The 27,248-nt window shown below is 40.6% G+C and overlaps 2 protein-coding genes across 3 annotated transcripts in view; both read left to right on the top strand.

Annotated features, from left to right (window-relative positions):
• Positions 1-83: 83 nt before the first annotated feature.
• Positions 84-9,236, top strand: hrob (homologous recombination factor with OB-fold). The gene is made up of 10 exons (XM_056400665.1): positions 84-266; positions 434-484; positions 616-1,602; positions 1,812-1,895; positions 2,967-3,101; positions 4,334-4,442; positions 6,188-6,273; positions 6,422-6,544; positions 6,693-6,918; positions 7,760-9,236. Exons 1-10 carry the CDS (start codon positions 255-257, stop codon positions 7,813-7,815), a joined length of 1,869 nt encoding a protein of 622 aa, XP_056256640.1. The 5' UTR covers positions 84-254; the 3' UTR covers positions 7,816-9,236.
• A 7,438-nt stretch (positions 9,237-16,674) lies between these two features.
• asic2 (acid-sensing (proton-gated) ion channel 2) overlaps positions 16,675-27,248 on the top strand; it is a 359,570-nt gene continuing 348,996 nt past the window's right edge. Inside the window, exons 1-2 of one of the 2 annotated variants that reach the window (XM_056401474.1) lie at positions 16,675-16,905; positions 17,673-18,293. In XM_056401474.1, the coding sequence (XP_056257449.1) occupies positions 17,718-18,293 (576 nt within the window). In that variant the 5' untranslated portion in view covers positions 16,675-16,905; positions 17,673-17,717. Of the gene's footprint in view, positions 16,906-17,313; positions 17,421-17,672; positions 18,294-27,248 lie in introns of those variants that run through there. The other variant, XM_056401476.1, reaches the window with a different exon arrangement.

Here is a 27,248-nt window from a genome sequence, read left to right as displayed (position 1 = left end):
TCGCTCTGCTTTAACAATCTTTGTATAAACATTTCTTACGTCATTACGTCATATTTGAACGTGGAGGCGCGTTAACGAGCTGCAGCCGAGAAAAAAAAAAACTTTTAATTTAGCTCGTTGGCTAGTAGCGTTTGTTTGTCAAAGTAAAGGTATATTAAAAAAGACAAGAAAATTATATTTATATGCGGTTACTGAATGGCACTCGGTGTCTTGCGAAGCAAACCGATCAGACACGGCTTTCATCGTGATATCCCATGACTGCGATGGTAAGTGAGCAAACCCAGAAAACTAAAACCAGCTTGAGCTAACTAGGCTAACATATCATATGCTAATAAGACGTTAGGTTTTAGCGTATGACAGTTTGTTTTACTTTATTAGACCATTTTCTGCTAAATAGTACTGCATCTGACGTGTGTTGTCACCTTTGTTACAGACCTGTAAGTTAAGTGGCCTGTTCAGCATTGGCGAGGACTTTGATGATGAGGTGATAATCAGCAGACTCGAACACACCTGATTTCTGCTGTTACTTAACTGTCAGTGCGGACTGCTCACAGTCTGTAACGTAATTGTCTTCCTTCTGTCCAATATGTCTCACACTGTGCGTGTGTTTCCCAGGACCTGCTCGGGACAGATTGGCCTGTCCGCTCGGCGTCTGGACCAGCCGATGTGGCAGCTGCTGTGTCATCCTGCACGCTGCGTGCCTCCTCTGTTGCTCACAGAGATCCGGTGAAAAATCGCCTTCAGCAAACTGCAGAGAGATCAGCTGCCCTGTGTAATGGCACAGCATCAAGAAGCAGCACGCACACTGCTGCTGGACAAACTGTTGCTCTGGGTTTAAGACAGCTGTCCTCCTCCTCTTCTTCCTCGTCCTCCACCCCTCAGCCTCACCCCCCCTGTCCTCCCACACTGAAAAATACTCAGCCTAACTTTGCACCACCACAGAGTCATGCTAACACTGGGGGGTTGCTCAAGCCCTGTGTGGCTCCGGATGATTTTGATGATTGGGATGTTGACCTGGCAGACCTGGATGAGTGTGATGGCCAGATGGAGCAGCCACTTCCTGCTCCACCTGCGCCCACAGTTGAGCCTCCACCTTCATCCAAAATGCTTCGACCCCCGACCTGTGGAGGGATTCAAACACTACCTGAACGGACTCTGGCTGCACACCAACCGTATGGCTCATCTAGTCATAGCTTACCCCCTAGGACCCTCTCCACTGCTCATGTGCGATCTCCAGCTCCCCGCACTACTTTCATATCAGCCTCCCCACACATTCCTAGTGTTTTCCCTGGTCTCACTGCAACTTCTCCTGCTCCCAGCCCAATTTCCAAGACACTCATCAGGCCACAGAGACAGTGGGCAACTCCAGGACCCTCCCCTCGGGCCGGTGGCCTCTTTGAGACAGTCTCCCCAGCACCTTCCTCCTCCTCTGTGAGCTCCCCCACTCTGAGCCCTCATCCTCTTCACACACCGGTCCTCACTAACCGCCTGGTCCAGCTGGTATCTGCCTCCAATAAGCCTCCTAAGAAGAGGCCTCGCTCTGAGCCTCACCGGCGCAGGCCCAGGCGGTTCCCCGGCCCCGCTGGACTCCTGCCGCAGCAGGTTAGTGACACCTAGCGCTGGTGCTCTCCCTCTGCCACGCAGCTGAAATTCCTTCCGTCTGTTTGTATCTACCTGGTTGCTGTGTGTCAGCTGTTGCTCTGTAGATATGCCACCTAAGTACAAATTAAACAACTGTCAAAGAAATCTATTGTTTATTTGTTTGTTTTTCCACCATTGTGCTGTAAGTTAATTCGATTGTTCTCTCTCAGCCACAGGGTCAGAGCCTGGACGACATAGTGGTATCTGTTCCTCATACTCCTGCTCATGGTGCTGTGGCCCGGTTGCCAAGCCAGGTAATAAAACCAGCAACAGGGACAAGTACCTGCACAAAATGCATGAAAACTTGTTATATTTTGATGTGGCATGAGCATCAATCAAAGCTCTGCTGTAATCTAGAACTCCCAACTAACCACAATCTATTGATTATTTTCTTTGTCTGGTTTATGAAATGTCAGAGGATAGTGGAAAAATTTCCCAAAGCCCCAGTTGACATATTTCAGTGTCTTTGTTTTGTCTGATCAACAGCTCCAAACCCAAATGTTCAATTTGATATCACAGAAAACTAAAAAAAGCAGCAAATATCCAGACTGAGAAGCCAGTGAATCATTGGCATTTTTACTTTAAAATGACTTAAAGGATTAATTGGTTTTTAAAATCATGCAGATTAATTTTCTGTTGATCAACTTATCTATTAATTAAATGTTTATCTCATTGCAGAAGTGAGAGAACACAATACTTAACCCACACTAAAACTCAACACTGAACTACACTCAGTGTTGCCTTTAGCTCCTCCTGGGAAATTCAATCGAAACTTCTTTTTTTCTTGTTCTCTGAAACAAAAGAAACATTTATTTTTATGTTTTTATCTATAATCAGAACAAGTGCCCAAGAGGAAGAGAAGAGTGGCAGTGGCACAATGGCCCACTCCTTTGCCTGTCACCCAGAGCACACTGGGACAGGCTTCATCTATCTGCAGTGCTGAATAGGATAAGGGAGCATAAAATAAAACAGGGTGGATTTGCATTCACAGGACTGATGTTTTTGTCAAAATATTGTGACAAGAGAAACAGTAAATGACCGCTTGTATGGTAATTATCATTTAGTTCTTACAACACACTTTGATATTTCTGACATGACCTGAAGGCAGGATTAGGTTTAGATCTTCCAAGCATTTCAGGATGCATTTTTGTCTCTTTACCAGCCTGTTGTACCTTCAGAACCAGGCATTGAAGTGGTCCAGCCTGCAGTGCAACAGGAATGGCTTATAAAATGCCTGGTGTGCACACCATAAGACTGAAGACCAGCATCACATCAGCATAGTTTTTTTTTGTGAGTGATTGAACTGTTTTGATTTGATTTTAAAGGCTTCCAGCTCACAAACTGAGGAAGAGGAGTTCAGTGGCGGTGCCTGGGCGGCGATGAAGGCAGAGATGGGACTGGATGAGAGGAACCCGTCATGCTTCCTGCACTCATACAGTGTCGTCATGGTGCTTCGAAAGGTGATCTCCCATTGCCATCACGCACCTTTTTTGTTGTTCGGTAACAAGAATAAACTACTGAAAAAAGTCTTACTCAAACTGTTTTACTCAAGCGCTGTAACACGTGTGCTGATATTTAGGTCAAGCAGTTTATTTTATCCTCCATCATAACAGACTGTGTGTAGCTGCTGGAGGTCTGTTGGCATAATCAGGACAAATGACGGCGCCCTACTGGAGGTGTTTTGTAATTATAAACAGTGCGATCACTCATCAATCACTCTAATTGAAACTCTGCTGTTATTCTGCTCTTTCTGTGTGTGTCGGCCTCTCTGGAATAACTTATCAGTGTTCTTGAGTGGCAGTCGCTGTGAGAGACTTACACATGTTGGTTTAATGTCGTGCTTGCTTGTCACCGGCTCCATTTACATGCACACAGTCACTGGCAGGACTCTGGCTAAGCTCATTCAGGTTAAGCTGTTTACATGAACCGCAGCTTCCAAGAATCCCTGTTTGCATGAATAAACAAATTAACACACAGCCCTCCCTGCTTCTGTTGGCTGAACAATAACATGTTAAACCTAATGCAGCGTAGAAACACTGTGATCCCATCATTAAATACTGCTCAGTGCTGTTTATTTGTGATATCGGTACATCGCCACAGCCCTGTGTGAGTGTGACATTTAAACTGATGGTGAAAACCAGAAGTGAGGGGAGTAAGATTTTCAATTGGTTGATGTATTGGATGTGAATTTTTGATAGAGATTGGTAGTTGTTTTGTTTTTATTGAATTAGGTTTCATAAATAAAATTCAAGCACCACCACAGCTTCATTTTTGGAGCCGTCACCAAAACAAAGAACTTTCAAATCCTACAAATAGTGGACTTTGCTGATCAGACGAACTGTGTCAGAGGTTTGAAGCTGTAGCTAACAATTATTCAATCATCAGTTTTGATGATTATTTTCTCATAATAAACAATCAATCAAATGGTGGTTTTGTCTGGAAAATGTCTGAGGTTATTTAAAAAGAATCACATTATAATGTCCCAGAGCCCAAGGCTAAAGGATTGAAATAGCTTGTTTTACCTGACCAACAGTTCCAATTTCAATATATTCAGTTTACTATCATATGTCAAGCTAGAACCAAACATTTTCTTAAATTTTTGCTTTACAAATGAAAAGTTGCCAATCAATTTTCAATAATTACAGATTAACAAAGGAAGCTAATGTGTGTGTTTGTTCTCTCATAAATGTAGGCTGCACTGAAACAGCTGGCAAAAAACAAAGTGCCCAACATGGCTGTGCTTCTGAAGAGCATCATCCACACTCATGCTGATGCCAAGGCTGTGTTTAAAGACCCAACAGGTACTGGACATGCACACACACAAAAGAATTACACAGGCTCATTGTTGAAATGTGTATAAATGTGCAATAAGAGAAAGAAACTGAAAGATCTTGGAGCTGGTAAAAACACCCAGGCTCCAAATAAACTGCACTGCTGTAGGGAAAATTAAAAAAAATAAATAAATGTGTTAAGCAATGGTGAATACAAGACAGAGAGAGACAGGTGGTGGTGGAGAAGCTGTGAGCTGTTTGCTTCACATTTGACATTTTGCTCACCGAGAGCTCGCCTGATTGAGCTCTGCATGGTGCGAGAGCAGAGTTCAGCCACTGTGACATGCTTGATTATACACACACACACACACACGCAGATATATATGTTCATATAGTACACATTCAGTCCAGTTCACATCTGTCCTGCCACTTCAGCACCAAGCCCCTTTCTTTCCTCGGACTCCTTTCCTCTGCCGCTCTGTCTCGAGGCTTAACCCTTTTTGTCCGATCCACCTCTAAGCTTAGCCAGTTGCCATGGTCCCCAGAAAACAGCCAAATGAAGGTGTTCTGATTATCAGCACTCAGGAGTGGATATTGTACTCAACACCAGACTTCCTTCTTGTGATTCAGTTACAGTTGATTGGCATTAGTGGGTGAGTATTAAGTGCTTCTGACACCATGAGGGACCTTTCTGTCAGTAATTCGCCTCCCACCTGCTGGAAATTCTGCAGGTTTTTCTCCAGCAGGCAGTTATCTCTGGAGCTGCTGTCAGCCTATGGTGACTGTATACTAGTGCTGGAAAGGTTAGCGGGTTTAATTTTGATATTCGATTAATCATGTACATTATTTATCAATAGAGACTTCACAGAGCTAAACATTTTCTGGGTTCAGCTTCTCCAACAAGAGGATTTGCTGCTTTTCTCTGGTTCATATAAATTGAACATTTTTGGTAGTTTGATAATGGCACTCTGGTCAAAATTATAATGAGCATTTTCTGACTTTTAATTGACTGAATGATTAATCAGAAAAGCAGAATCCGATAATGATTTGTATTGTAATGTAAACAAACTGACTTGATACGGAGCAGGATACACACTGAGTGAGACATTTTACAGTGTATAAATCATTTTGTCAGTGGTCTCAGGTGGACAAGCTATGCAATAGTGAGACAGTTTCTAAATGACCTTAAACCAAGTTTGGCTTTTCTGTTTTGCAGTTTTCTTGTCACTTAGTGGCAAACGTTTACACTGATACGATATACTGTATCTGCAATAAATAAATACTGACTGAGTTATCTGTGTAGCTCTAATCTAAACACATCGTTGACATCATCTTTTCGACTCAATAGGGTGAACGTGTTATTTACACATTCATCAGTTATGGAGCAACATTAGCATTCATTTGGAGTCATGTCTCTGGTTACCTGATCAATCTAAGTCCAATATTCCCTCTTCTCTGCTGTTTGGTGCTGGGTATGTGCTGTACACTGGGTTTATCAGAGCGTTTTTAATGCAAGCAGCTGCCTCCTGTGAGGGCAAATGACACTGAGAATGGTGAGAGTGAAGTGAAACAGTGAAGTAGTGGGCTATAAAACAAAATGAGCCTAAAGACTCTAAAACACTCCGAGGGGAGCAGCAGAGTTAGGGGATATTTATCTTTGGGTTTGTCACTGAGCACTTCTCACAGTGCATTGTGTCGTGTTTTTCATTGTTAAAACAAAAACATTGATTAGCTATTTGTCATTGTTCTGTTATCCTTAATATCTTTGACTGAAGGGGAGATTCAGGGGACTGTACATCGGCAGCTCCTGGAGGACAGAGTGGAGGAGCTGAAGGTTGGAACCGTACTGCTGCTCAAACAAGTAAAACTCACTCACACCACCATCACTTAAAACTTTAATTTCACTCATGTTGGAAACTGCAGTTAAGTGTTTTAACCTCATCTAAATGTATAATGGTTACAGGGTTTATTCAGATTACGCTGTTTGTCTCCGCTTGCTCTTTGGGCAGGTTGGTGTGTTTTCTCCCTCCCATCGTAACCATTACCTGAACGTGACACCCAACAACCTGCTGAGGATCTACGCCCCTGATGGAGTCAGTCTGTCCTCCACTCAGCTCCCCCCGCTGGTCCTGGTGAGCCCCACTATTGTCAGCTGAAAACAAGAATAGCAAAGTTGCATTCCAACAAATATTAAATCCGTCATCCAGAAACGCTCTGTCAACCTGTCAGCTGTCCCCTCAAAACGTTTTTTTTGTTTTGTTTTGTTTTTTTTCTATCCAGGAGCGGATGTTGCCATCATCCTCTCAGTCTCCCACGGTCCTCCGGGAGCCGGTATCTCGGATGCATCTGGTGTTTGACGAGGAGGATGACGAGGGAGAAAAGGGTGAAAAATGCACAGAGGGAGACGGAGAACCTCAAGCTCCAACTGGCACTGGAGTGAGCTCCAGCAGAGGCCCCCAAGAGCCTGCTGGGTATCCAGCAGCACAGGACACAGGCTGGGATGCAGGTGGGGCCCCTCAGATTGACTGTAATAATACTTCTGTTGAGAGGGAAAGACATTAATTCTTGTCACATCCTGAGTTTCCCAAGTGTCAGGCGCTGTTTTTTCTGAATAAAACAGAAGCAATGGTAAACTGTTGAGACATTTGACTCTCTGGCCCGAAATCCAATGTAGCGAAACATTCCATTGTACACTGAGATACACCATGATATACTATGAAAAACAAAACCAGTTCATATAAATTTATAGTGATATATAACAAAGATAGATGGCAGATCCACATATTTGAGAAGCTGAACCCAGCAAATGTTTGGCATAAAAAAAATGACTGAAACAATTAATTGATTATTAATATAGTTCCAGAATATTTTTATGTTGATCAGTTGACCGAATAATCTTTTCCAGACCCTCACTGCTCATAAAACACTCAACTTAATTTTTGCTCCTGTTACTCTGCTGTCTGGATGACATCTCCTAACAGTAATTCTGTTGCATTTCATGGTGATTTACAAAGCGGATTAATTACAGAAGTGGCTGAGCATTGTTCAGTTAGACACACTGTGCAGTACCTTATTTTAATACACAAAACGATATTAAACTCTCAACAGACCACGTAACTGCAACATCCCCAGTTCATTTCCAGCCACTGACCTCTCTTCCCTCAGTTTCTAGCTACCTCTGTAATGTCTTCAGTAAATGTTTAGCATCACATATTTTCATTTAGATGTCATTAATCACTCTTACTTTGTAACACTAATTCTGACAGGTTGTTTTTCTAGCATGGCAGTTGAATAGGAGTGAGTTGTTTCATGCTCTCACCTGTCTCCATTCTATGTCTGTTGTGCAGATGATGACTTGGATGAACTCCTGGGAGAGTTACCTGAGGACACCTACAGCCTTTGATGTAACTTTACATCAGGAAACATACAGACTGTCTCCACTGACTTGAGTTATTTCTTGGCTGACTAACAGCCAACAGTTCATCCTGGGAAGATGTTTTCCTAGTACGTCAACTGTGTTCAATACCTGTTTCATAAATACCACAGTGTATAGTCTTGAGTTAATTTGTTGTTGCTGTCTCATCGCTGTGCATCATTGATGATTGATGTGTTATAAGGAGCAGTCACTCAAAGCCAACACATGCTCATTATTTAATGACAAAGCTGCAGAAATCATCCCTGTTTCATTTCAGCTCCACAATTTATATTCTCATAAAGATAATTCTGGTAATTAGTCTGAGATTGGGTGTGTATCGTCCATTGTTGCCCTTGCTTCACTGACCTTGAAATTGAAGACTAATCTACACAGCATTGATTTGCAAATTATGCTAAATGAAAAGTGAGGTGAGGCTTCTTTGTCTGTTTCATTTTCCTGTTAGTTTTTGTCCTTGCCCTCTCCTCTCATTGGTGTCTGTTTATCTGAGTGTCAGAGTGGAGTGGATAAACTGTGACCCAGCTTGTTACTGTGCATTAAGAGGTGTAATAGAGGTTTTTGGGCAGGGATTGCAGGGAGGCAGTCTTAGAGTCCCATGTGGTTTGCTTGACCAAAAAGTATTTACCCAGCCCTGCTTGAATCAGGGTAGAGTTGTACCGTGACTAACAGGCTCTTATGTAGGCTTTCCCAATAGGATCTGAGCCCCAGATCCAGACTCTTCCACTACCCCAGCCTCACAAACACTGTAACAGATTCAGGTTAATCCTCAGCCTTTTTGTCATTTTGTGTATGATGCAGCTGTGCAAATTTCCTGGTTTATGTTCAGAAGAAAGAGAATGGGGATGATGAAATACAGTGCATTTGCAGTCATCCCGAATAATTCTTGCTTTCTCCTCTTTGCTGTGTGCCTGAAGTAAGTACAGTTTACAGTACAGTCTGTAAGTATTTGCACAGTGATGCATTTTATACAGTTTTGGCTCAAAATTTCAACACAATTGATCTTAAATTAGACAATGGCTATGAGGATAAGGTGGTGACTTTCAGCTTAGGCGACTTTTGCATCCATATAGAGAAAACAGTGTTGAAATTGTGGGTCTGTCCTTATTCTACAGCTTCAAAAGTTGGGGTGGGGGTGGGGTTGTATGTAAAGGGCTACAAGCCCCCCCCACTGCTAACCTGAAATGGATTTGAATTACATTAAAGGGTCAGTTCACACAAATTTCTCCCTCATTCCTCACAGTAACTAGCCATGCAGATGCTGTTTGTTTTACTCGTCCAGGTTTTCTGCAAAGGACTGGGAAAAGACATTAAAACAAGTCAGCAGCAACATGTCTTTCCAAAGACTGGTGGATAATCTACACTCCTCACTGTGAACAGTTTACAGTGAAGCTACTTTCCACCGAAGATGAATGGAAACTGTTGACAGAGTGTTTAGTGGATTGTCCAGAGTAACTGGGACACTGTTTCTGGAAAAAGATGTTGCTGTTGAATTTTTTAAAATGTAATTTTCAATGTTTTGCAGCAACACAAACACATTTCATTTCACTTCCATTGAACGTGAGTTGTAGCAGCAACTTCAAAACCAAAGCTGCACTTTTCTCGCTAGATATCAGTAGAGGTGAGTGAGAAAATATGGGTTCATTGTAATTTGAGTGAACTAAGCTTTTAAGTTTGAGGAGCTTTACAGAGTAGGGATTTAAGTAAGTGTTCACCCAATATCAATGTGAACACCCTCAGTTATAAGCTGAAAGTCAGCATTTTAACCTCACAACCACTGATTACTTTCAAATCCAGTGCACTGAAGTTCAGAATCTAGATAGCAGAAAACATGTCACTGTATATATACTTAGGAACTGTGCTGTGTAGTGTGGCTCAGTCGTTCCCAACCAGGGATTGAGGACAACACAAAGAGTCCCAAGGTAAATCTTAAGGAGTCTATAGATCCTTTTTGGCTTGTGACCCCTCAAAATGGTGCTATGTCCACTTGCATGTCCCTCGTCACAGGTTACATATGTTACCAGCGAAACCAAGAGGTGATAATTCCTGTGGTATTTGTATTTCTTGAATGCTTTTTTAGAGACCGAGGGGTGATAGTATCCACTAATTGACAGGAAATATGTGAAGATGAGATAAGATCCTGATTTTTTTTTTTTTTTTTTTTTTTTAAAGTATATTTTTTGGGCTTTTTATGCCTTTATTTGATAGTATAGTGGAGAGAGACAGGAAACGGGGAGGCAGAGAGAGGGGGAATGACATGCAGCGAAAGGCCGTCCGATGCGGGATTCGAACCGGGGCCAACTGCAGCGAGGACTGTAGCCTCTACACATGGGGCGCCTGCTTAGACCACTACGCTACACGACGCCCCAAGATCCTGATTTTAAGTAGCATAAATATTTTTTCTTTTGAAACATTTCTATGATTCTTGCTATTTTCTTGAGAAATATCAGATACTGTCACCTCTTCAAGCCTTTAAAATCCACCAAATGAAATAATCCAAGAAGAAAAAATCACTCTCTTTCACTCTACTGCTAACAGTTGTTGTCCACACTTAGGCCATAACCTATGATGTGGGGTCACAAGTAGACAAAGCCAAAAAAGTTAGGAACCACTGCTGTAGATGTAGAACATCTACATAGTAGTAAATAACCTAATATTAATCCCAATACCAGTAGGGGGTAGCATCTAACACCCTCCCTGGCTGTGCAGGTCCTAGTGGACATCATTAGTCAAGTTCATGGGTTTATGAGAGCATACAGACATCCAACACCCAGTTCAGAGTCATGGTGATAACAATCCTAATTGGAGGGGAACTTAAATGAACCAGAACAAAGCTCTTATCTTTATGTATGTGAGTGCAGAGGGGGTTGCTCCTTTCCTTATCTGTACATCTACCAATTAAGACCTTCACAAAAGTGGTTCGGTTCCAATACGTCTGCAGCTATTGCTCACACTCTGGAATAATTTGCCCTTCAACTTCAATCGCCTCTCGCCAGAGGTAATAATCAACTGTGCCCAGTCTTGCCAACTCTGGTACTTACACATCCTAATTATCTCCTGGTAAGAGCTTATTATTTTTCATAATCCATTAAGATAGTCGGAAAGTGTAATTACTCTTTCAGGCTTGTCATGCGTATAGAATAAGAAGTGCCTACTGACCCCCAAAAAATTCAAAAAATATTTTTTTAAAAGGCATCCTTATCTGTGGTGTATTCTTGTTTGGAGACTCAGGAGGAAAGAGCTTTTTAATCTGATGTAAAGAACCGTTAACTCTGAGATTTGGGTAGAAAGGCCTGAAATATCCAACAGGCGTCTTTTTTAATAATATCTCTCAAGTGAATTGTTGATGACTCACAATGGTTGGAAAATTGGAGAAAGTGGCAGTTGAAATTCACAACGAAAGGCTGAAGAATTCTCCAAGTTTACCTCAGTAGAAGCTAAGAAACAGGGACATAGTGTATTCACAATAAACGACATTAGTCAACAAGAAACATCGACTATCTTATTAATATTAGTAACAGGTTTAGTTAAATTTATCCTTACCAGTTTCTGGCAATTTTGTATTAAAAGTCAGAGAAATGCGTCTGAAAGTGAAACTTCAACTGCAAGTAAATAAAACAAGAGCCACAATCCAGAAGAAACATTGGTTTACAAAACAATCACATCTCAAGGTTTTTAGTATGTTTTCTGGAGCCTTTGATCAGATTGCACGATTTTTTTTTTTTGGTGCACTTCAAAGACTTTGTCTGTATTGCAGAGGTTTAAATTTCTTAACCTTGGAAACAGCAGTTGAGAACAATCTCACATCAGGCTCCATTTAGTAGGTGTTCTGAAGCTTTCAATTGTGATATATGTTTGTTATATGTGTCTCCATGGTAGAGAATGAACTTCAGACTTCAACTGGGAATGCAAATTTGTACATCTACGATTCCATGACAATATGGCAAACTCCATCTGCTGATCATGATTATGTGCTATGATCAAAAGCCCTAGAACAGCTACTAAATGGACCTTGACGTGTGGTTGTTTTGTCTGCTGCTCTTTCTAAGGTTAAAGCACTTTTAGAACTTGTACCAAGATGAAATTCAGCATTCATTCCTGACCTCTGAAACGGCGATCAACAAAAGAATATCAACTCCAGGTCCATTTAGTAGGTGCTGTAGAGCTTTCGGTTATACCAAATTATCTTCATCATGATGAAAATGTAATTTTCCAAAGTTATTATTTTTCTGTGCACATTAGGAATGAATCATGCATTTAGGCTTAAAGGTTGTCAGTTGGAACTTATATACAGTATATATACAGATATATACAGTATGTCTCTAAGGTAAAGGAAAAAAAATTATTGTATACAACATTTACTGGTAAAGAGCTTGTGTTACGATTGGAAGCACAACAGCTAGTAAATGGACCTGGAATTCATTTTGTTTTGTCAATTGCTGTTTCCAAGGTCCAGAATGAATATTGGAAGAAAAATCATGAAAAAACTGTGAAAATGGGTTTGCATTGCACATTGGTTTCCTTATTATAGTCCTTAATGTATTCTGTAGGCTACTGTTCATATAATCAAGTGCATATATTTACATACCATTTATATATAGATAGTTGACACATAAAATGAAGATTCTGAATAAATGAGTTGAAAAACTTAGTAAATGGAGACGCTTCACACAGCAAGAGAGGTCAGTGACTGGATTGTGTATGAAAACAATGTGAATCATATGCTGCAGCCTCTGCACTCAGCAGATCTCAACCCAACTGAACACATGGGATAGCCCATCATCAAAACACCAAATGATTGTATATAATCTAGGAGAGTGGTGTTCATCCATTCAGTAGAGTTTCACGATGCTCTTGGTAGATTACAATGATACTTTTCATGGGTTTTCCGTTAACTTCTCACCCACCTATATGCAAACCTTTGCTGTGACACCTCTAAACTGAATGAGTGATTATCAGCTATTGATGTTAATCCAAGTCAAGAAGGTCAATTTATGCCTTTACCCAATGTCAGAAAGAATAAACTCATATTAAATAATGTAATAGACTCATTTCATAATGTTGCACTAAGCTTTTTAGCATTAACCTTGCAAATTAAAAAGAGAAAAATACGGTAAGGCTAACAAGGCTCATTCCTTTAATAATCTCGAGGATGGAAAGTTAGCCGGATGGATAAAGCCAGATAAGATTGCTCAAGCATAAAGCCTTATTTTCAACCCTGGAGACTGTTTAATCCCTGTAAAACTACGCTCATTACCTCGGTGGGAAAAGGGGAGATTTGCTTAATTAAGTTGTTAAGAAACCAGCAAACCCTGCAGCTGTCTGAGACCACAGCAAATTTCATTTGGGAGAAAGACTGATCGACTGACAGTGTGTGTGGGTGTAGGCTGTGTGTGTGTGCTCTTGACAGAAAGACAAAAATACATTACTGTATCTCTCAAATTCAGTCACACTTTACTTTTAATTAGTATGTCTGTGTTGTTGCAAATTGCTGAACTTGGTCTGCAAGTGCAAAGAGATGGACAGATACCCCAAGATGCACATAACACATAGCTGATTCTGATGCAATAAGGGCAAAAGCTATCTAAGATGAATACAGATTAATCATACAACAAAAATTAAATGAAATGTTATTATTGGTATTCTTGACTAATAAAATGCGATTTTTATTGTGAATGTTTATTTATTTTTTGTATATTACAGAATTTTACATTAGAGACTGTTGCTCAGACGATCACATTGGAGTCTTATTACAGGTCATTTGACATTGTTTGGAAGACATTTTCAGACTATTATTACTACTATTCAGGACTCCCTGACACAGGAGATATTGTATCTCAAAGGGGCCTTCCTGGTCAAATAAAGGATAAATAAAAAAAGAATAACAAATATATCCAGCTGAGGAAAAAAACAAATAAAAAAAGATGTCATACATATTATATATGTTTCACACTAAATAACATTGTTTAATCAGTTCCAAAAATGTATGGCTTTGCTCTTCAGACTAAGTTTCAGGGTGTCAAGATTTGTATTACAGGTGGCATTGATTACACTGAAGTGTGACTTTTGGTTTGAGTGCTTAAACTTTCCAAATATCAAAAGCAGATTTACAATGTATGAAATACCACCGTTTTTTATCCTTGATTCCTTTTGCAAACAACAAAAATGTATCTACGAAGTCCATTGTAAGGTTATATATATTTCCTCTTTGAAGAAAGTTAGTCATGTCACTCTGAAATATTTCAGCGTAGGTGCATTCACCTTGAATGAATCAAATCAAATCAAAGTCACATCACTTTTTATTTATTTTTTGTTTTTACAAAATGCATACAAGCTATCCTGGTGTGGTTTATATCTAAGATATAATGGGTAACACTTATGCATTATTTTAAATAAAACTTTTACAAACATTTGTTGGTTGCTCTGGGATTTATAACTGGATAAATTTGTCCATTTATGTTTGTGAGATTAAATGATGCTATTATTCTTTTTTTTCCTTCTTTTTTTATTAACAAAAGTAAAATATAATATTTCAGGTAAAACAGCAGTAGGCGTAAAGTACAAAAGTAGAACATAAAATAAGTCAAAACACTAGAAGGCATGTCTGTAAAAAAGCAACAGGGGTACATAAATACACGTAAACACATTATATTGTCCTTTTTTCTTGCAACTGGCAACAATGAAAAGAAAGTACGCCATTTCCGACCGCCATATTGTTTAGTTTTAGCCTTTGGCAGTTTTAGCAAAGAGCCGTGCATGGACGAAGGGGAAGACCAAAGGCCCACAAAAGACAGCTTAAATGTGGTTTAAAATCCTTTTGAGTGGCCTATCCAACGCAACAGTATCCAAACAGAACAGTACACGACTGAAGGATTAATTTTTGTTTGGAAAAAAATAAGAAGGAGGATTAAAACGAGGTAGCAACCGTGAAGTCTGCAATGACAACAGGTGAGCTAACCTTCAAAACAAACGCTTTACTTTTACCGGGATAAAACGCACTTTTGATATCGTCGTTGTAAAATACAAATAAAAATATTTTGCATAACTAGTATTAATTATAAGTGTTTGAAAAGAGGTGCAGTCATGGCGCCAGGTGTTTAGCAAGGACCAGTTAGCTAACATTAACGTGCCACTTATTTTCTCTGTTAATTGTTTATTCGAGAAAATGTCATAAATTAATCCATTTAAGTTTCTCAGATTCCTTGGTCAGGTCTTCAAATGTCTTCTTTTATGTGACCAACAGTCAAAATCCTCAATATATTGCATTTGTGATAATTATAAACAGAGGCTGATGTTTGAGAGTCGGGAAACAGCTTCTTTTTTTTGTGGCATAGCTGCTTGAAAAACCTAGTAATCAGTTGTCCAGTTATTCAGGGATTATTTGGGGATTATTTTTATGAACTGATTCTTGCAGCTCTAAATAGATGTAACATAAAGTACCTTAATTATACTGTACCCTCCTTAAACGTAAGTAATGAGTTTTTATCCTAGAGCTATTAAGACATATTTTTATGACTGGCACTTACATTTGGGCTGCCCAGTACTTTTTAATCACTTAATTAGAAGTATACAGTAATTACCCAACAATTTTAGAAGATGAGGTTCTCAGCTGACACTGCATTTTTACCAAACTTTTTAATGTAATCTTAAAAAAATGTGCAGTACCTTAACTGGCTGTTGGTTGGTTTGTTAGTAAATTTCTTATTCCTTAATTGACCATCACCACCTTAATTTCTGCCAGCTTATTGGTAAGGGTTTCTCACAGGTGTAATTTTGTTTAAGTAATGTTCAGATAGTAGACTCTAACTGGCATGTTGGCATGACATGATACCAAGGGTCAGAAGATGGGAGTAGTGTCGTTGCCAAGGTAGCAGGTGTAATGCATGCATGTAGTTTTCGATTAGTATTGCTTATAATAATGATGATCTACATGACCATTGTTTGAACTTACTTACAGGTAAGTATGATTGTTTTGTTTTATTATGTTCTATAACTTTTATTTGCTGAAAATTATGAGGTGACATTCTGATTTACTGTGATAGATTGGGTTGACAACAGGCCTATTTACATTCAGTACAAATCCTCACAGAACCTGATTTATTCCTACCACCTTTTAACCCCTCACACCTTCTTTTGTTTTCTTCTCACTGCTTTCCTCCTCCTGTCTTCCCATATAGCGTCACATACTGGCTGTTTTCTCTCTCTCTTGATTGATAAACACAGCTACTCACAAAGATAAATTGCCTTCAGTTACTGATACAGGTTCACAATTTCAGTTGTTTATATGAGACAAACACTCTGTGTATTGTTATTCTCTTATACATCTGTGCATGTGACATTGCCGTGCAGCCTGTGTGACCACACTTCTTAATTTGGCTTACTCTTTTTTTAGTGTTTCTATTTTATTTTTGTCCTTATCCCTCCTCTCAACCTACATCTCCCTGCCTTTACTCCTCTGTCTCTACTTCTGCTTCACTTCCCATGACATACACCCCCCTCCTCGACTAAGGAGCCACCACTGTTTTCCCCTCTACTATCTCCGACAGCCTCCCGTTTTGCATCCGTCCATCACCCTGTTTGCAATGACAAGATGTGGAAATATCAAAGGCAGAAAGACAAATGAGTGAAGGTGGCGGTGCTGTAGGAGGAAACATATTCAGTAAGAGACTTGTGCAGAGAGCAAGCGAGAGCGTCGCCTTCCCATCTTCGTTCTCCCCCCTCCCTCTCTCTCCCCTCTACTCTCTCTCTCTTTCTCTCTCTCCGAGCATGTGTGTTGGTGTGTGCGCCTCTCGTCTCTCCCGGCTCCGCTGTTGTTCGTCTCTGCTACAGATGAGCTGGGAAGAGGACAGAAAGCGGATGTATCTGGCCAGAGGAAGAGGAAAACGGGAGGAGTTTGGATCGGCATGCAAGACTAACCAGCGGCTCTGATCATCAACAGCCCTCTCTCTCTCTCTCTCTCTCCCCCTCTCTCTCGCTCTGTCTCTCTCTCTTTCACACGCGCACAAACACACTCACACACTCGCGCCGGCTGGATGTCTTCTTGCTAGGCTGAACGAGAGAGAGGTGCTTTGGCTTGTCATTAGTTTGGGGCATGGGGGATCCTGAGGAACCTGGATGTGCATGTGGGTGTGTGTTTGTCCGTGTGTGTGTGTGTGCATGAAGACTGAGTTACCGCCTGAGTGTGCGTTTTTGAATGGAGATGAGTCGGGACGTTAAATACACAGAGGCAGCTTTGATTGGCTTGCTGCTTAAATGACTCTCACCTCTTGCTCTGGGTGTCACAGAGGACTTACCTCTGGGATTTTTGTCAATGAAATCGAGCAGTTACAGAGGGCGACAGAGGATGGAGGGGAGGCAGGGGGTAGGGGTGGGGGAGCAGTTTGGGATTTTGGTAGAGCGTGTGTTTAGTGGATATGTGTGAGAGTGTTGGGGGTGTAGTAGGAGCTGCTGGCAGCCACAGTAACTCTCAGCTCAAGGGAGTGATTGAGAGTGGAGGTGGAATGGAGAGGGATGCCCTGAGGGAGCATCTTAATCCTCTGTCTCTTACTTTCCATAGTAGTTATTTGGATTGTGGCAAGGTTTGCCTTCATATGTTTACTTCCTCTTCTTTGTCATTTGTGGCTTGCCTTTAAATTAGCAGTTTTTTCAATTTTTATTTTTTTCTGTGATTGTTTGCTGCAGGTCTCTGTTTCTGTCTTCTACTTTCCTCTTTGTCTCTTGCCCTAATGGCCACTATTTTCCTCTTCTCTTTCTTCCTGCATCTTATCAGTATCGTCGATATGATTGTGGAATCTATGTTTGTTATTGACATTTCGTCTCTGCCTGTGCAGGTGTGAGTGCACCAGGGGCTCCCTGGCTGAGGAGCAGGAGGGCTGATGATGGATCTGAAGGAGAGCTGTGGCAGTCAGGGGAGCCAGGAGACCTCAAGCCTGCGCCCCACCTCCTGGCAGGCCTTTGCTCATGCCAGCACACTGCATGGCTTGCGCTATGTTTTCCCTTATGGTCAGCCCAGTGTGCGCCGCTTGCTCTGGGCAGCAGCTCTGCTGGCCTGCCTGGGACTGTTAGCCCTGGAGAGTGCTGAACGCCTGGCTTATTTCCTCTCTTATCCTCACGTTACCAGCGTGGATGCCGTGGTATCGAGCAGCCTGGTCTTTCCCGCCGTGACCATTTGTAACCTCAATGCATACCGCTTCAGCCGCCTCACGCGCAATGACCTGTACCACGCAGGAGAGCTAATGGCCTTGGTGGATGTGCACCTGAAAATCCCCCAGCCACACCTGGCTGAGCCTGATGTGCTGGCTTCCCTGCAGGAAAAAGCCAACTTCACCAAATATAAGCCCACACCGTTCAGCATGAAGGAATTCATCGAGAGGGTTGGCCACGACCTGAAAGAGATGATGCTCTACTGCCGCTACCAAGGCCAGGAATGCAGCCACAGCGACTTCAAAACTGTGAGTCCACTCTTTTTTTTTTAAATGTCAGCTCTGTTCTGAGATCAGGTGGGGTCAGAGTGTCTTTGCTGCCTCACAGCCCTTAAAGGACTGTGGCACTGAGGTGTTTGGGTTGCGTGTTCTGAGTCTTGCAAGTTTCCAGAGATGGATAATTTTTTTTTGCCAGTAAAATGACTTGATATATGCTGATAGCTGCTCTTTCCCTCCCACGCTTCTACTCTGGGAGTCTCCTGCTGTGTTTTCTCCTCGGGACTTTAGTGTTTGGCTGCACAGGTTGACTCTGATGCTTTGTATGCTCTCTGCTGTTACCTTGTTGTTATCCTCAGCCCCTAAATCTTAACATTGTGTTTACTGGTACATACAGTTATGCAACCGGTGTATAGTATTGCAGTCACTTAATGAAAGAAATAGTTTTGTGTTGGGCCATAGTGAATAGTAAATTACCCCAAATCCCTCTGCTACCTCATACTTCATTCCAGCCAAATAGTTTTCTTTCTTTTAGAACATTCAAAGGATGTTTGTGAACCTGCTGCTTTGTCTGATAGAGCCAAAAAAGCCAAACAAATGGACCATTATTTGGATGTTTGCTGGTGTTAATTTCTAATAATTAGAAAACTAATTTGGCTTGCCGTTGAGTGTAGCAGCCTCTTATTTCGTTTGTTCTATGTCAAAACTGTGCTTGTAAAACCTGAGGACATAGACCAGAGCAACATAACAGTAGTGTTATGTTGTTTAAATGCTGTGCATTTTCATGCACTGGTAAAACTGACACGCTGATCATTTAAGGCCTTTATGTTTCAACAAATACTCCACTTTTTGGCAGATCATAGTGAGCAAGTGTTGGCACTTGTTGCATACTTGGACTTTCTGACTGATTCTTAATGAAGTCCAGCAGTGAATAGGTGAACACCATGTAAAAGTTAGAAGAGAATAGTTAAACTCTTCTGTTGACCTTGTGAATAAAAAGACTATAATTTCAATGTCATTTCTTCAGTGACAAACAAATGTCATAAGACTTTTAAGATCTTCTAAGATGCCTCTGGAAACTCTTGTGAAGGATCCTGTTGCTGGTATTTTAGAGTACCACACCAGGGTGTTTGCAAGGTTAACCTCGTGACCACAAATCATACATACATTTCTGCAGACGATTTTTGAATATATTCTGTACAGTTTTAGGGTTTAGGATGTATTTATTCTGCAGTTCTATTGTTAAAGATTGTTGGCATACTCTTGAGTTGAAAATCCATCTCACTAAACACCAGGTCTGCATTAGCTTTGTTGGTGCTGCATTGTTGTTGCCTAATAATGTTGTTTAAGTTCAGATTGATTTTGAAAAAACTGCACTACATTACCTTATTCTAATAACAGTGTAACTATGACTAAGATTGTGGTTTAATGGAATTTATTGAATCTGAATCTTATCAAATTCCGTATTGAATCTAAATGGGTTTAGTTTTCAACATTTACAAACAATAGTAGTTATAACTAAGTAAAACTCAAAGATTAATGTAATCAACACCTTTTTAGCAATAAACTTAATTTGCCTCTCAATGTGTAGCAACAAGCTGTGTGAAATGAGCAGAATTTACATTTCACACCTTACTTTTCATGAGTTACTTTAATACTGGAAGTCCTGGTTCCTGAGGGCTGTTAAGTTAATGAGCTAAAAATACCAAAATAATATGACTAGTACAATAACTGGGAAATTCCTACACCTGAAATGGGCGTGACATGATGGAGAAGAATGTGGTTGTGGACTGGAGTTAAAGTGATAGGTCTTTGGGATGAACTGTTTCAATATACCATTTTTATGTTAATAGTAGTGCAAAATTTAGGGTGTCTGCTTTTGGTTATATCCATTCAGTTAAGGCAAGCTGTTGACTTTTTAGTGCCGCAACAATCCTGCACTGTTGCACTTGAACATATTTCAGTGAGTTCTATGCAATAAGGTTAAGGTTTAGACATAAAATTTGGGAAATTAGAGCAGTGGCATTAGAGATTCTTTAGTGTTAGTCAGAAAGGGCAGCAACTAGTGCTGACAGATGAATCATATTTTCATTGTTATCGCCATATGAACATATGCAATAATCACATCGCAAAAGACTGATTGAAACGTGATGAATTAGAAAAAATAATTTCATTTACACACGCTATGCAGTCACAGGCTTTTCAAGGCGCAATGCCTGAGCCAAATGACCCGTAAAAAAAAAAACTGCTGTGTGTGTCGAGCTACACACACACACACACACACACACACACACACACACACACACACACACACACACACACACACACACACATACAGAGCACGGAGGCGGCGGTGGAGACCAGTGAGGAGAAAAGTTTTTACAACAAATACGGTTGTAGCACTGTGAGTGTCATTACAACCTTTGTGTGTAAAAGTGAGATTAGCGTCCTCTATCACACCACCTGTTCAACAAGATTTGAAATGAAGAAGAACTACATTTTCAACTTCTCCATCCGTTTATTGTACGCGAGTACAGAGTACCAAAGTTAAGCTAATAGTAAACTGTTATGAACAAGCTAAAAGGAAAACTGTCTGTGTGTAGACTGCAGCTTAATTTACCACAAACTTTTGTAAACCTATAACTACAGCCTGAGACAGCAGTCCCCCCCCCAGCAGCGTTACCTGCACCTCCAGCAGAGGGAGGAGGACGAAGGAGATGACCGATAGTGACCATTGTCTGTGTTCCTCATTCAGCTTTACTCAGCAAAACTGTTTATGCACATTTCAATATTTGTTTATTTAAGTCATAATGTCATTGCAGTATTGAACACTGTCATTGCACATTGCAAGTTTTCCTCATATCGTGCAGGCCTAGCAGCAACTTACAGTTATTTTCATTATCGATATATTCTGCCCATTATTATTATTTAATTAAATAATTAATCGTTTGGTCAATGTAATGTCAAAAAATGTAAAAATCAAATGTCATGTTTTGAACAAAAAATATTCTGTATATGACTATATACAACAAAGAGAAGCAGCAAATCCTGTCATTTGAGAAGGTGAAACCTGAGAATGTGTAGCAGTTTTCACAGTTTTTGCTTGGAGATGATAACAGATTTAACGGAAACAGTTAATTAATTATCAAAATAGTTCCAGATTAGTTTTTATATCGATTAACTAAATGAAAACTGGAGTAATCATTTCATCTATAGTACCATAGTCTATTGAATCCAGGTATTTTGCTGAACGGGAGTCGGATTCAAAATGCAACTGCATATCGTGATGAAATCCAACCCTATGTATGACAAAAATATGAAGCCTACTCAGCATTGTGACAGACAACACACACACAACTCAAGCAAGCTTTATGATTATTCAAGTAGCTTTTAATATTGCACAGAAATGAGTGGAAACCACTGGCTTCTTGGTACCGCTACAGTCGGCTTTGTACTTCTCCTTCAGTTACATTGGTCTATGGAACAGAGTTATTATGTACAGTACGTATCATGGCACAGGGTCATGTAATGCACAGCGGCCTGGCTTTCTATTTAAAGCTCGTACACAAATTGCAGCTGATAGAGTTAACAAGATGTTCTTTTTGTTTGTCGGCCTCAAAACTGACCAGTGGTGCATGCACAACGTGAACAGCGCTCTGGGATCTGATGTGCTTTGATGAGCTCTTCATTTTGTACAGAGTAGACTGTTTTGTCATTAACAGCACATCCACAGCATTATTGCACCTCAGCATTGTGTAATCTAAGACATTAAATCTTCTAGGTCTGTGTTTGTTACTGTTGGATTGATACATTCATGTTTCAGCCCGAGAGATGCTCAATGCACAGATGCCAATGGGAAAAACAACAATGGTGAATCACATGTTGGCCATAGTGATTTTCCATTCATGCCTTCAGATGGATGCTCCCCCTGGAGCTCTGATCCATATTGCAGTGAGCCACAGCAAAGCTACAACTGAGCAGTTCCCTACTCATGTCTGCCAGGACAACGTTTGATTTTCATAATTTCATTCTGTTGAATCTTCAAGCTAGCCTGGCTCTGTCATTGCCTTCCCATGTAGCCCACTGAGTCTCTATTTGACTCCCCTTGGTAACCATCTTGCAAGCTGTCTGACACGCCTTTGACCTCAAGCTGGGTTCAAATATAATCATGTTGACAGAGAGGCTACTAGAAGGCACTGTCATCCTCTATGCCCGCTGCCTGTTGCTGCTGCTGAGCTCCTCCTGACTCTCCTCACTCCTCTCTGTTGACTCGCTGTGTCTCTTCTCTCTCTGTCACTGCAGCGACACACCTTCCTATCTATGGTGCCTTCTGAGAGGAAAGAAAAAAAAAAACAAAACAAGAAACACCAGGTCCCCAAAAATAGAAAAAATGCATGCATGAATGCACTCAGGCACTCATTGCATTCACACAAACGCATACACAGACACCAAAATATACGCATACATGACACAGTGTACACACACACACAGAGGGACAACATTACCATGACACTCCAGGGACCCGAGTCAGCATTTGAGTGACATTGTGATGAATGACCGTAGGGGGGATTGTGGGGACATGGGAGTCAGTGTGATGTGACTGATGGAACTGGAGCAGAGTACTGTACAAATGGGAAGTGGCATCAGTGTGCGCATTTCCACCTATATGTATGTATAATGTGTCTCCTCAGATGTGCAGACTGCTCATCTTGTTAATTTATGCTTATACGGGAGCACGTCTGCAATCCACCTGACATGATTCATCCTAAATAAGCACTTTGGTACACTTGTTTTTCCAAGGATGCCAAAAAGGAGGGCACATCTTGAGCCAAATTCAGCATTCTCCCATCCAAGCAGAGCTAGTGAATGATACAATAGCCTGCCTTCACCCTGTTTAGAGATTCTTTCAATCCAGTATCTCTGCAAGGATGCTGAGTAGTCAGAATACAACTCCATCCTAGTTAATATGGTGTGACTGTGGATCAGTGAGAAGGTTGTGGTGCTGAAGGGAAAAATCCAAAATATACAGTCTGGATTCAGATTGCGTCCACATGTGTCAGTAACAACTACTGAAATACTGTAGTTTACTTTTATCTTCTTTCACTTAAATCATAAAATGACATGATAATACTGCATTATCATTTTGCAAATTTCTGTTTAGAACAGGAAACTAACAAGAAATTGCATTACAGAAATGCCATACAGAAATGCCATGTCCACCAAAGAGCACTGACAACATTATTTCTGAACTGTAGAACACCCTGGTCACAGATCTTAAATAATGAAATGTAAAGGATCCTCAAGTGTTTGTGTAAGAAATAAATATTGTCAATTTTGTTTTATTGGATATTTTTAAAACCCGTAATTACCAATATGATATGAATTGAAATATTTAGATACTCTTAGGTTTTATACCAATACCACCTCAATTTAGGAAATATAGAGTTTAGGAAATATAGAGCTAAACCTTTTTCTTAATTTAATGAAAGAAGCCAAACTGACACACCTGTCCCAGACCTACATGTATATACTGATATTGAAGAAAATACTCTTAATTGGGGATTTTCTCACAGTTTTTAATAGGGGACGTAGGCCAGAAATAAAAATCACATCAAAATACACTTTGTAATAGAACATTAACTTTAAAGAAAAAAGAGCAGACGCCTAATGTCTCATTTAATGACTGTGACTATGGTTTAGGTTGCAATCTATTTATCAAAATTGATCATGAGTTGAGATGTGTCAGGATTTGGGTCTCTTATCACTTCAGCCAATAATTTTTATGTGGTAAAATACTGTGATTTTGATTTTAACCATAACACCCAGCCTTAAGAAGGTGTGCAGATGTCAGTTCAAGTAGATCATGTGTCATTTGTATGGGAATTAGAGATTTCCCCTTGCCTGTGTTTGTTTTAGAATGTGATTGCAAACATGATTAAACACTGATTGATCGCACTGACAAGCCACATCAGTGACTGCCAGAGTGAATCATTTCAGTGTGCCAGGCCTGCACTCGCTGCATACTTCATTTATATATATAAAGACCCCTGGAGCACTGCAGGCCAGGGACGACCCTATCACACACTCTGCCTTAATGTGAAACCTGATAGCAGCTAGACCCTGAGCTCTGTATCACAAAGACACTAATTAGCCACTCGTCTCTTCCTTTTACTGAAGCCTTGTTGTATCAGCACTGCAAATGTTATGGTGCTGGCTGTTTACAGCAACAGCAATTAGCCATTACACACAACCTGTGGCCTTAACACTTCACAGGCTGATCATTGCATGACTAGATTTGCTTTGCTCTCACCAGCAGAGCCTCACAAGACTACCGTCAGTCACCCATCATGGAGGATTGTGTTCTTTATAATCTGTCCTCCCATTCATCCACTGGTCACTCCATCTCTCTAACTGCATTTTATCATCTTCAGATTAATTTCTCAATATTTAAAAGCCCAATGCATCACAATAGGTGTTAGTGGCTGCACTGTATTAATCACTTATGTGGTATTACCATGGCATTTTACATTCCTGGCAGGAATGATGTCTGAGTCTCTTAAAGGGCATGGAACTGCCCCCCATAAGCCCACCACTCTGAAACACCCCGGAGAGGCAGCGGCGACCTTTGCTATTTAACCAGCTTGGAAGAAAAGCTGGAGTGCAGCCACAGACAGACAGCTCAGTGTGGATAGTGCTTATGTGGTAGACACTGCAGCTGGCTGCAGTGGTGGATTATGGTAGGCTGTTGATATAGTGTCTGTTGTGGTGAAGCTTAAAGCAGCAGTAATTTTCCCTGAAGGGTTTTCCTCATCCTCAAACCACTGATACTGACTTATTGGCTGTACTGACAGTTGGGGGTTCAATGATTGATGAAATGATTGAGTAATTTAGTTTGTTAGGTGTCCAACCAAAAATAAGAAAGTTTAGCGTAACCCTAAACTGCTCCAGCCATTTTCAAAGGTCTTGTCATGAAAAGGTTATAAAGATGTTTTTCTTGCTGCCATAGAACCATGGTCTTGCACTTGAGTAAGTTGTGACTTAGCAGCATAAACGATGCAGAGGCCTGAGCTTACTGGGAAGTCATAAAACAATTAATACAGAATATAGCATGTGTAGATTAGGGCTGTCCCAAACGATTATTCTTTAAACGATTAATCTCGATTATTCGACTAATCTAATGATTTTTTTATTTTTTATTAACCTAACAGTAATTTTATTGCAATTATTTTCCGGTTAGTCATTTAATATAACAATTTGCCCGTTCCAACACACACACTGCACCAGGGTGCTTCCTCTTTATGCTCGTGCATGACTGTTTATTTGTTGGCCCAGTTGATCACCTTTTGGTGTTTTAAGCAAGACAGAAAAGAGGTTTATAGCAGAGACAGAGAGTGTTGTCAGTGACTGAAGAGAGGAGTAGACGGGACATGAAGTCATGGTTTGAGTCTGGATGTTGGCTGGCATTCACACCAGAAAAGAGAGAAGAGGAGAGAAGTACGGTCCATTACCTCAGCAGCCTGTCTGGAGACCTACTTCATCTTGGCCACGGGAGGAGGAGGAGGAGGAGAAGGAGTGTATGCGTGTTGTTCATGAGTGTGTGTTTTAATATGCTGTAGGGCATGTTTTTATTTTCATGTGTGTATGGATTTTGTTGTAATGTGCTGTCACATGCAGTCAGTCTTGCTTTTCATGTGTGTGTCTGTTGTAGCTGCTCTATGAATTAGCCATCAGTTGCTTTCAGCAGATACTGACAAATTATTATGAAATCAAAGGTGAACTGGCTAGTTAACTGTTACATAGTGAAAATTATGAGCTGTTTGAATCAGTAGTTAGCTTCCAAGAAGAATTGTATCTTGCATAATCATGATAATGTTATGCTTTATTGATCTGCATAGGAAGTCCTTTTTTTGTTTACCAACCCCTGCAGTTCAGTTACAGAGCAGCAGGACTTGCTCTAAGGCCATTCAACTTAATGGTTTCAAGTATGGATGCATTTAGAAAAGAAAAGGTAAGAAACAGGGTTCCGCTTCTATCTGCAAATTGTTGGAAATTGTAATATAGTATATATTTTTCATATGTTGAAGCTATAATGGCTTTAACTGAGCACTTACTTTGAAGTGATTGTGCCCTGAATTACATTAAAACTAAGACTAAATTTCAGAATTGTAGGGTACTTAGTTGATTAAACTAAAGAAAATCGCAGCAAATTGATGCTTCAGTGAGAAAGTTATAAAATCTCAGTCTTGGTTGTTGGAAAATATCATGTGGGTGGGTACTTGTGTGATTGCTGGAGGTTGCCATTACATGTTTATGCTCCTTGCAGCTGTAGAGTGTAAGAGTTTTTTGGCCCCAACAGGTTTCTTGTTAAGCTTTCACAATATTCTGCCTGAACATAGTTTACTCAACACGTGTTTTTGTTTGTCCCAACAGCTGGCGGCTGAAATTTCAGCTCTTTTCATGGGTGTGACAAAGTTCTAACTGTATGGGCTAATGTTTTCAGCATTTTACTGATGATGGCTTTTACAGTTCACTGTGTGCATGCAAAATTCTGGCTGAACATACTCAAGCATAATTAGGGCTTTATTTTCGAAATAATCTGTGGTCACACTGCTTCTCTGTCCTCTGCTGTCTGCTCTATCTGCTCTCTGGGAGAGGTGGGGCTGCAGGTACACACACACACACACACACACACACACACACACACACACACACACACACACACACACACACACACACACAACAGAGCATGACAGAAGCTGCGCTGGACACAGAACCAGGTGAAATAAAGATAACTGAAAAATACTGGAGTTAACGGCAACTATCACTGAACTTTAAGTTAGTGAAATAAAAAGTAAAAGGCCAATAAGAACTTCATTCAACCAACTGTTCAATATGCAACAAACAGCAAAAAGATATTTTCATCTGTTTCTTCCGCCGACCCTTGCTGTCTTTTACACAACAACTTGGCGCTGGTTATGCTAACAGTGA

The sequence above is a fragment of the Seriola aureovittata genome, chromosome 17 (genome assembly GCF_021018895.1).
Source record: "Seriola aureovittata isolate HTS-2021-v1 ecotype China chromosome 17, ASM2101889v1, whole genome shotgun sequence".
Classification (NCBI taxonomy): domain Eukaryota; kingdom Metazoa; phylum Chordata; class Actinopteri; order Carangiformes; family Carangidae; genus Seriola; species Seriola aureovittata.
Note: the sequence above shows the minus strand (reverse complement) of the source record. Positions and strands in the feature narration are given on the sequence as shown.

What these genes read in the sequence shown, in the direction of transcription:
- hrob (XM_056400665.1), top strand. An exon ending in TGGCCCGGTTGCCAAGCCAG is followed by an intron (nt 1,896 to 2,966) that starts GTAATAAAACCA and finishes TTGATTTTAAAG; the next exon opens with GCTTCCAGCTCACAAACTGA. An exon ending in GGACACAGGCTGGGATGCAG is followed by an intron (nt 6,919 to 7,759) that starts GTGGGGCCCCTC and finishes TCTGTTGTGCAG; the next exon opens with ATGATGACTTGGATGAACTC.